The sequence below is a fragment of the Rosa chinensis genome, chromosome 1 (assembly GCF_002994745.2).
Source record: "Rosa chinensis cultivar Old Blush chromosome 1, RchiOBHm-V2, whole genome shotgun sequence".
Taxonomy (NCBI): Eukaryota; Viridiplantae; Streptophyta; class Magnoliopsida; order Rosales; family Rosaceae; genus Rosa; species Rosa chinensis.
The window spans coordinates 62,552,466-62,562,342 of NC_037088.1; the positions used below are offsets into that span (position 1 = coordinate 62,552,466).

A 9,877-nucleotide genomic window follows, 5' to 3' on the forward strand; every position below is an offset into this window, starting at 1 on the left:
TTTCAATTACCAATATATCCTTTGTGTTAGATTATAAATTATAGAGTTTTTAATGAACCAAGGGTAATATAGGTTGTTCAAAAATTTAACCATTCTCCATGAGAATTGGCTTAATTATATAAGATTTATCTGTGGAAGGCTTTAACCAAGTAATAATACATCGAAAACTGATTGATAAATTGATAATTTACTTATAAACTTATCTAATTAGTAGAAAATGTAGTATATAAATATGATTATACTCTAAGCACCAATATGAACTATATAACTCTAGGCACCAATTAGGGGGAAAAAGTAATGCAAGACTTTGGCCGGACAAATAATTTGATGATAGGTTTCTGGCAACATATAATTCATCGCCAAAGACGTAATATGGCACACACTTTTCAGAATATTTCATCGGCAGAAGTTTCTCATATATCCCATATCTCATCTTAATTCTTAAAGATGTGCATTTGAGTCTTGACAATGATGAATTTGATGAGATCGACTAGATCAACGAATGATTACTTGAAAATAAAATGAATCATCGATGACATGAAAATAAAAATATGCGACAGATTTTTAATAAGAAATGTATTTTTTGTTAGAGGGAGAACTAACAAACGAATAATTTACACCGAGTATAGGAAAATTTGCAGCCACATGTGAGGGCACAAACTTAACTTACAAGAAATTCCTACCTAAAGCTCACAACAGGGCGTTTACTACTCAGGGTTACTATCCATTCACAGATAATTGAATTTACTTCCTCAGGCAGTTCATCGTGAGGACAATGACCTGGAATTTCAATAACAATGAGAAATATTAACTTGCAGAAAATTTTAAAGCATAAACCAGAAGAGAAGGGAGAGGCAGGAGAGAATTTTTCTGTAGAATTTTACCCACCAGCATCCAATTCCTTGATTAAGAACCCATCAGAATGCTCTTTAATCATAGCCACTTTTGATTTGGAGTTGGATATTGGATCTCTCATTCCCTACAGCACATTATTTGAGTAAGGATGAAAAGGAGAAAAGAAAAAAACATATGATGGAAGAAAGAGATGTCACTGTAATTTTCTCTACTTTGTTACCTGGATAATGAGAACCTTTTCCTTGAATCCTTTCAAGAGATAATTAAGAGGAAGTGAGAGATTGAAGCTAAAAACGCTTTCTAGGACCACTGCCACCCCAGGATCATATGACTGTTGTTTAGGTTAAGGAAGTTTTTCACAAAATTAGGAATACACTATAAAGCTGTATTAGAAAAGTAAAACACTGATTCCTACACAACTGATAAAATATACATAATAGGAAAAAGGATACTGCTCTTAGCATTTCATTTATAAGCCAATTGTCCACTCGCTCTGTTTTCTGCAGGAAAATCAGCAAAGGTGTACTAAAATAAGAAAAAACAGAGCTACTAAACGAGTGATGCAAAATGAGAGAGCAATAGAGACAGACTAACATTTGGATAGCAATTCTGCACTATGTCCTTGAGTTGAAACCTTAGGTAGAACAAAAGAAATCGAGCACCCAGCCATGAAGCCCCTGATGTTTTTCTTTCCTAAAAAGGAATACATATGATAAAGTTGTCTATCATATTCAATATCCTGCAAGTTTTAATCATACTTACTTTAGTGAATGGCGGGGAGGAGTATGGAATAACCTCACCCCCACTGTTAATAAGAACAACAGATTTGGCCAGAGCAGGCCAAAGACGAGCAACAATTGCAATAATATAACCTGGAAACAAAAAAAAAATGATGATAAGATGGATAAGCTACAGAAACTGTCTAAGCATGCTAAAAGGAAGATCATAAGGACTGTTTTATCAGATGAAATATACATTTCAGTATAAAACATACCACCAATTGAGTTCCCAACAAGATGCACTGGTTCACCCACAACTTCAAGAATGAAATCTCTAAGCATTTCAGACCACAGGAGTTCAGTGTACACAATATTTGGCTTCTCTGATTTCCCAAATCCTAAAATTGTAATGGCCCAAACTCGGTTTCCACCTTCAGCGATGCGACCTAGGTTATCACGGTAATGCTCCAAAAAGGCTCCAAAACCATGCACAAGCAGAATAGCAGGACCTTCATGACCAACAACGGTATACTGACAAAAGGATAGTATCTTAGTGGAAGATTATATGCCACATCTACAAATTATTTCTAGCCAAGTAGTTTGCCAGATTAAAAGCCATGGCATATCTTTGAACCAGCAAAAGAATAGTTTCGAACAGAATACCTGAATTAGATAGCCTTTCCATCTCCAGATACGAATATGATATCTTCTATCATTACTTATCTGACTTTTGAGAGCCAGAAGCCAATACCACTGCCACAAGAATATCTCAATTACTTAATACTTGCAACTATTATGCAAAAATAGATTGACTTTTATAATTTAGCAACCTCTCAAGGTAAATCTCAAAAGAATCACTTCAGTTGAAACATAAAAGTATAATCTGTGCAACTGATATAGCACCTCCATTGAGCACACCGAATCAACAGCAGCAGAAATTGTTGCTCCTGAACCAAAAGGAGATAGAAATCCACAGTTTCGTTCTTTGTCATGCTTAATAGCTTCAAAATATACTCTCCTTCTGGATAGGCTGCCAAGAGAAAGGGCTGTACTAAAGAGAGTATTAAATGAAGCTCCATCCCGGCTTTCAGCATAGGGCATCCTTTCATGCACCCTGCAACATGGTTATGCCAAAAGAACTTGCTCTTAAAACATTTATGAATCAAAAAAGAAAATATCATTGTTTTAGGGCCTTTTATAATTTAAAAAATATTCAGAAAATGTGACCACATACTTCTGCCAGAAGTCATCCCGTGATTCTCCATCCAAGTATCTCAAGTATGCACCCAAAGAATTCAATACCGTGCTCGTCTGACCCCCCATAGAATTTCCTTTTGTTGTGGCAAACACTTCATCACGACTCTTTGACTGGACCTGAACACATCTAAACCTTGAATGGTTTTCATTGCTTTCCCAGGCTTTAAAAAATATTCATCAATACTGTTTCAGTCAACCTTACCTTGATTGAAGTCCACGTCTCTTGCATTTTGCATGGATTTGCATTTACAAACTCCTTCAAATCATCAAATGTGGGCATAGGACCTAAATCATAGTACAGTCACCATTAGCATCAGTACTAGTTACAAAATATATCCTTGCTAAAATTACTGAAAAAGAAATCAAGGAGAAGTATAAGCGGAAGCATTAACAGTCTCGGAACTTTACCCCAGTCCAACTCCATTGCACTACCGGAAAATGTAGCTGGCTGAAGCGGCGTGGTTATTGGCAATCGAAGTTTAGTAAAGTCATTGTAGGAATCAGGAATGCCCTTCAAGCTCTACACAATAGCCAAGTTAACTCACTCATCCAATCATCAATCACCATCTCTCAACATAAACCGAAAAAAACAAACCAATATCAAAACTACCTTCACATCATAAAACGGCGTCCGCCACAGCACAAAGTCAGGGGCAGAAGGCATTGTTCCCAATCTGTCCTTGACAACACCAACCATCTCCCTTAAACCATACTCTACCTCCTCCTCAGCATACACAGTGCTCACAACCCGAACCTGTTCCAATCCTCTACAATGAGTCCATTCAGTACTTCAACTAGTCTCTCAAACACAGTAATTAATTGAAAAACTAATATCTTCTTTAAATTAACAAAAATTATCAACCTTTTCTACAATCTCTTGTATCACATTCTCTGCATTCCCAAACCTCACCATCAAGTTCGTACCTTTATCTCTCAACGAGTTTCTCAAATCTTCTAAAGCAACCGCAACCATTTCCAGCATTTCGTCTTCAAAACCTACACATTTGATTATACTCCAAATCAAATTCGCTATACGTATTCGTGTACTGAGCAGTGTATATATACGGTGAGACTTACGGGAGAGAATACGGTGGTCGAAGACATAGAGAGGAATAGCTCCGGAGTGATTAGCGGCGGCGAGAAGAGCTGGATGATCGTCGATTCGGAGGTCGTGCTTCAGCCAAACGACGGCGGCGCCGGTCTTCGCTCCGCCGTTGACTGAAATTTGAGCTCGGAAACGGCACCGTTTCGGCGAGTAAAGGTGGGTTCTTGGGGAGAAGGAAAGCGAGGGAGAGTGTTGGAGAGTGAAGAGTGAAGCCATTACTGTCCATTAGCGGAAAGCCAAGGTTTTTATTGGATAAAAATTGGGATTAAAATTTAGGGTTTTGCATTGTTGGAGATGAAAACAAAGAATTCAAATTGTTTCTGTGGCAGAGCAAAATTAAAATAAAAAATATTTAAAAAAGGGTTAATCTGGGATTATGTGAAGGAGAACAGACCAAGTAGCCAGTGAGTGAGGTAAGTTGGTCGAGCGGTTTAACATGGATTTTTTATGTCTAGATTCGAATTTTGATTGTGATTTACATAGAGACATTCGAGTTCGTGTACTAATTTGTAATCAGCAAGTTTGAGAGGCATTCGATTTTTTATACCTATGATGAGGGATTTGTCTGACTTTACTGAAATATTCTTATACATCTCTTAATAGTGAATACTTATCGAGTATGTGTGTTATTAACTCGATTTAAAATTATAAATATTGATAGTGTGGGTTTGTTACTAACTCGACTTTACTGGGATATTTTTATAAACGTTGATCTGAATACTGATATAATGAGTGTGTTTCGAACTCGATCTAAATACTGAAAATGTGAGTGTGTTACTAAACATGCTAAAATTTACAAAACGACGCGTCGTTGGTGTGGGAAAAGCACAAAAAGGAGCGAAATTTCAGCATTAACGAACTAAAACAGAAAATGGCGCTATCCTATCATCTTCTTCCTCGGCTCCAATTCACCAAAACGGTGCGTTTCACTGCGAAGTCTCAGACCCCAACAGAGCCGTCGTCCGATGGCGGAGAGGTCCCACAGAAGAAACCCAGTTCCCAAGGGCTGGGATTCGGGTCGTCGGCAGCTTCTGCGAGCAATTCGAGTGTGAGTTCGAAGCAAAAGAAGGGGAGGGCTTCGATTATACGGCGGTCGCCGGTGGAAAAGCCGGTGCTTTTTAGCGAAGAAGATGAGGCTAAGGCGAAGGAGATGGGGAGTAATGAGAGTGCTTTTGTGGTAGCTTGGTTGGTACTTGGAGGTGTGATTCTAGTTGAAGGTCTTGCTCTTGCTACTTCGGGTATGGTTATTTGATTCCCAAGTCTTTTTTTGAAGTCGAAGAATTTTGATTGCATTGTTGTGAATTGTATGAAATTCTTTTTGGGTAATTTTACTGGTATCAGATTAAGTTCAAAGCATTTGAATATGACTGAAAGCTCAATACTTTATGTTATTAACAGTATGATTTGACCTGGGGGGAAAAGCTAAGTTAGTTACAATGATGAACGCGCAATTTTGTATCCGAATTAATGTTTTCTGTAGTAGAAATTATCACGTTGAAAACAACAACTAGTGATGGCTTTCCCTGTTGACTAAATTTGCAAAAGAGGCCTTTTTGGTCGGGAAAGATTGGGGTTAGTGTAAGTGGTGATTATTTTTTGCATCTTTGGTTGTCTCAGTCGAACATCTAGGTCAGTTAGTGCTCATTTAGAACCCAATTACGTGTCTTGAGTCATTTCCGGTCCTTATTTTGTTTTGTTTAGATGTATCAGATGTGGCTTATTGCATCAGATTGTTTGTCATAATTTGTGGCTCAACTTGAGACGACGGTTGTAGACCTTCGTAAAAAGTTGGACAATTCATATACACCAATTTGATATTTTGATCTTCTTCCGGCATGCTCAAACCACTCAAGTCTCAACCATCACACTGTAAATGCTTACATCAGTTGAGATTAACCAGAACAATGATAACTTTCCAAAGATCTTCTGTGTCTTTCAAGATTTTGTCTTTGACAATATAACACCGCGTTGCAAACCATTTCTTTCAGAGTATAACCTGTTTAGCTGACAATTCAGATTATGGAAGTGTCAATCATCAGTTCTCTACATGTTCGAAAAACCAGTCTATTGTCCATATGATTAATTGCTTTGGATGTGGATCTTTATGTATGAAAGAAACATGCAAATTATTCTGCAACTGAATTGCCAAAGCATGGTTTGTGTTCTTTTTGACATTTTTAGTAATTTGTTAATTTGCATTTCAGGCTTCCTTCCAGAAGAGTGGGATAAATTATTTGTGAAGTATTTTTATCCATCTTTTACGCCAACAGTCCTCTTGTTCATTGCTGGAACAACAGCATACGGAGTAATAAAGTACCTGCAGAATGAGGAACTCAAAGGTCAGAAATGATATTTACCTAGTATAGAGAGAAACTTTCAGGTACATGAGGAGGCGCAATTCAGTAGTTTTTAAGGTTGTAATTGATAGAAAGATGAATATACTAAGAAATTGCAGACCACCTGCAGTGCTTCATTTAATCAGTTCTCTTAATTGACCCTTGATTTGTTGTAACACACGTCATGTGGGATCACTCAAGTCCCATGCTTATGGATTGGGAAACCCCATGATCTGATTTCTTGCATGGAATTGGACCGTCCAGTTAGTTCGGATAAGAATCCAAACATATTCATATGTGACAATCTCTACACCCTATTCCTCTATCTTCATGTCATGCTTGTGGGCCTTTTTACTTTTATTTGTTTAGACCATACTAGTGAAAAGATCATTGTTAGAAACCAGCAAATTCTCTCATACAACACTCATCCTGTCATCTTTATCTGGTACTATATCAGGCTTTTCATAATTGCATTACAAGTTTCTGTTCTGCTATTGATTTTTTATTTCTATTTTCCTTCTTCTTCCCTATCGCAGTGACCCAGCCATGTCACTATCCCTTACCCTCATCATAGCTATTCATTGAGTTAGTTATGAGCTTGTGACTTGTGACTAGAAACCGCGTTTCTCACCATTGAATTCTTGTTCTTGTTATGGACTTTATTAACCTTTGTCAACCTACATCCTTTTTGACCTGGAAAGATGAAAGGGTGGTCTGCATTCTATTTGTATAACCATTTAGTCAGTTGCTTTAGTGACAAGAACTTCATTGTTCTCTAATAGCATCCACGTCCCACTAACGTAATAACTCTTACCGCAATGCTAGCAAATGGTTTTCATATACCCAACTACACAATTTATGTTTGGTGTTAATGGGGGCTGAAAAAATATGTGCACTTTCACTACTGTCCTGCCCAGCACAAAATGATAGTGAAAATGAGAAGCATATTCGTACCGACTGAGCTGATCACAGTGGTTGCAAATGGTGGCTGGTATAATCCATCATTTGGATGGCCTACAATCGTTGTTCTGACATTAATTCCTTTTTTTCCCTTCATTTATAACAATGAACGATGATCTACCGGAATTTTTCAAGCGTGCATATTTAAACCTTATCTCTGGTGTGGTGAAATAACGATTACTGTGAACTAACTACAGCCACTACGAGGGAAAGAAATAGTGGAAGTGGTGACGTTTCTCTTCAGATACTATGAAATATTCTAGTCTCTCTCACCACTTCAGCTAACTAGAGACCTTTTTAGGTTTTGATGTTTCGTGTTGGTAGGGCTTTTTTGGCGCAAGACCCTACAGTTGGTGGGTAACTGGGTACTACCACTACTACACGTCTGCACCCTTTGGTACTAGAATCACTCTCAAGTTCTAAACTTGACAAATCCGAATTTATGTGAGTTTGGTTACCTGGGTCATATTCTGGCTGCCTTTACTAGCTTCAAAAGGACCACCCCAATCATTCACTAGCCGCGTTTCAGTTAGCTCTAGTTTCCCAATTTATTCACTGCTTCTGAGACTCAGCTTCATCAAAGTTGCGTGAGAGAATTAGATGACAATGAGCTTGAGGTCCCCCTCCTCTAGCTATTCTTCTTCTTCTTCTCACTCTGCTGTTATATCTGAACTCACCCGACCCTAGTACTTTGAGGGCCATTAGTTTAAGTGTTGTTGTCTCCAACAAGCTTCTTAATTCCCTAACCACACAGACATCCACCCTAAATATCATAAACCAAACAAACACTACAAGTTCAAGTTTTGTGAAACGCAACTGGGGATTGAGCTTTCCAATAGTCTCCACGGGGACCCAGGAAATGAGAATAATGGTAATCAAGTCATTACAACATAGACAAAACAAAAGCATACAAGAGCGGAACCTATTTTATACACAAAAAAGGCTTAAAGGTCAAAAACTTGTGCATCAGGCGCCGCTTACCACTTTACTATTCTGTTTTTAAAATGTTGATTAAGATAACCGCTTACCACTTTACTACTCTGTTTTAAAAATTTGATTAAGACAATGAAAAGTGCTAAGCATTTGAGTGGCTTGGCTACTCCTACTCTTCCATCTTATGTCAATTTTTGGTGTTTTGGAATTGCAAGTTGATGGAAATTAGGAATTTAGGAGTGAGAGCCAGCTGGTTTTCTTCCTAAACCTAAATGGTGGCCTCTCCACTTTCCTTGGCGTAACCCGAATTGGCCAAACCATCCAGCTATATACCACAAAATTGCCTGCAAATCAGCCAACTTGTGTACAGTAATGAGGTCGTAATCGATTTTCTACCAACTCAAACAGTTGTAGAGATTCGCAAATTAACTTGGGAAAATATGCGTGTGTATCACTTCACCTCTTCATCTATAATCATGATTCATGAGGTCACAGTTAACTACTATTCATTCATTTACCCAAATACGTTAGGTAAACAAGAATACGTGTATCATCAAGTACTACAAATATAGAATATATTTACATCGTTCTCAATAATATGAGATTACACTTTATTGCATGCTATATGCCTGCCGTTTTACTCACTTGATCGGTCTTGCATTTCTTGTTATTGAACATTATGAAGATGAAATTGATCTCAAATCATTAAATAAAAGGGTTCAAAAATCAATACTCTCGACATTAACACTACAGGCCTTGTCACTATATTTTGATATAGAAGAACTTATCCATCGCCACTAAAAAAAAAATATTCATTACTCACATTAAATCATTAGAATGATTCGAGAGTAAATATTCTTAACAATTAAAGTTAAATTCCAGTCTTTCTTGCAGTTTAATATCAAGAGCATCTCAATCCTCCCCACTGCCACGAGATGTATTCATTAGTCATTACTGATTACTGATCATTAGGTCCACTTTTAATATCACACCCAACACTGCATAACAGCTGGTGCCCAATTCTTCAAGTCTTAAACAAAAGCCTGTTACAGTCTTATAGTCAACCTTGGTTCTTTGTTCTTACTTCTTTCGTTCCTTGTTCTTGCTTGGCAAGTTAAGAACATGGTGGAAACTTTCAACAGTAGGTAAGCCATGTCGTGCTTTTCGGCAGAATTATTAAGCAGCTCCTGCACCCTGTTTCGTCCTCAGTACACAACAAGATGTGCGATCCTTTTCATAAAGTGAAGAAAGAAGAAAAAAAATCTGAAAAAGCAAATTCAAAGATTGAATTATGGAGAAGAAAGAGGGGGGGGGGGGGCTAGTACATCATAAGCCTCGGGGGCTCAAATCCCAGTAAAGTTGATTGACCCAATAAAATTGAGAGCTTAAACAGAAGAAAAGAGCACCAAGTGGGGACTATAAAGATTGAAGAGACTCCTTTCTCATGAATGATCTAAAGGTCGCACAGCTTTGTCTCTGAAAGTGACACTCGATCAAGTGTGTGTAATGAGCTTGAAATGAATCTCATTGCCAAAATAATGAATGTGAGTCAAGTGGTGAATAGACTGATATCACCATTCACCAAACGTTTTGATTCTTTGTACGTTGCTGTAAGCTTAGGTGAATGGTTTCAATTTTGGCCAAACCCCATAACTCCAAATTATGGTGGAAGCTTCATGCTCCTTTTGTGTAGATCATGGAAATTGCAGCCT

At 37.8% G+C, this 9,877-nt stretch overlaps 2 protein-coding genes across 2 annotated transcripts; one reads left to right on the top strand and one right to left on the bottom strand.

The window, feature by feature from the left end:
- Positions 1-416: 416 nt before the first annotated feature.
- LOC112203100 lies at positions 417-4,385 on the bottom strand. The gene is made up of 15 exons (XM_024344121.2): positions 3,909-4,385; positions 3,694-3,827; positions 3,442-3,585; positions 3,240-3,351; positions 3,034-3,116; positions 2,809-2,948; positions 2,478-2,688; positions 2,238-2,327; positions 1,850-2,105; positions 1,618-1,727; positions 1,450-1,548; positions 1,308-1,355; positions 1,076-1,186; positions 889-979; positions 417-780 (listed from the first exon to the last, which is right to left on the bottom strand). Exons 1-15 carry the CDS (start codon positions 4,150-4,152, stop codon positions 680-682), a joined length of 1,974 nt encoding a protein of 657 aa, XP_024199889.1. The 5' UTR covers positions 4,153-4,385; the 3' UTR covers positions 417-679.
- A 368-nt stretch (positions 4,386-4,753) lies between these two features.
- LOC112175422 (protein LOW PSII ACCUMULATION 2, chloroplastic) lies at positions 4,754-6,576 on the top strand. Its single transcript, XM_024313098.2, has 2 exons — positions 4,754-5,174; positions 6,141-6,576. Exons 1-2 carry the CDS (start codon positions 4,808-4,810, stop codon positions 6,284-6,286), a joined length of 513 nt encoding a protein of 170 aa, XP_024168866.1. The 5' UTR covers positions 4,754-4,807; the 3' UTR covers positions 6,287-6,576.
- Positions 6,577-9,877: the final 3,301 nt, after the last annotated feature.

Excerpts from the sequence above, each read along its gene's own strand:
- LOC112203100 (XM_024344121.2), bottom strand. The coding sequence starts at position 4,152 with ATGGCTTCACTCTTCACTCTCCAACACTCTCCCTCGCTTTCCTTCTCC. Across the intron at positions 2,949-3,033 it reads AGACGTGGACTTCAATCAAG|GTCCAGTCAAAGAGTCGTGA; the intron begins GTAAGGTTGACT and ends AGATGTGTTCAG. Across the intron at positions 2,689-2,808 it reads CGGGATGACTTCTGGCAGAA|GGTGCATGAAAGGATGCCCT; the intron begins GTATGTGGTCAC and ends ACCATGTTGCAG.
- LOC112175422 (XM_024313098.2), top strand. The coding sequence starts at position 4,808 with ATGGCGCTATCCTATCATCTTCTTCCTCGGCTCCAATTCACCAAAACG. Across the intron at positions 5,175-6,140 it reads TCTTGCTCTTGCTACTTCGG|GCTTCCTTCCAGAAGAGTGG; the intron begins GTATGGTTATTT and ends TTTGCATTTCAG.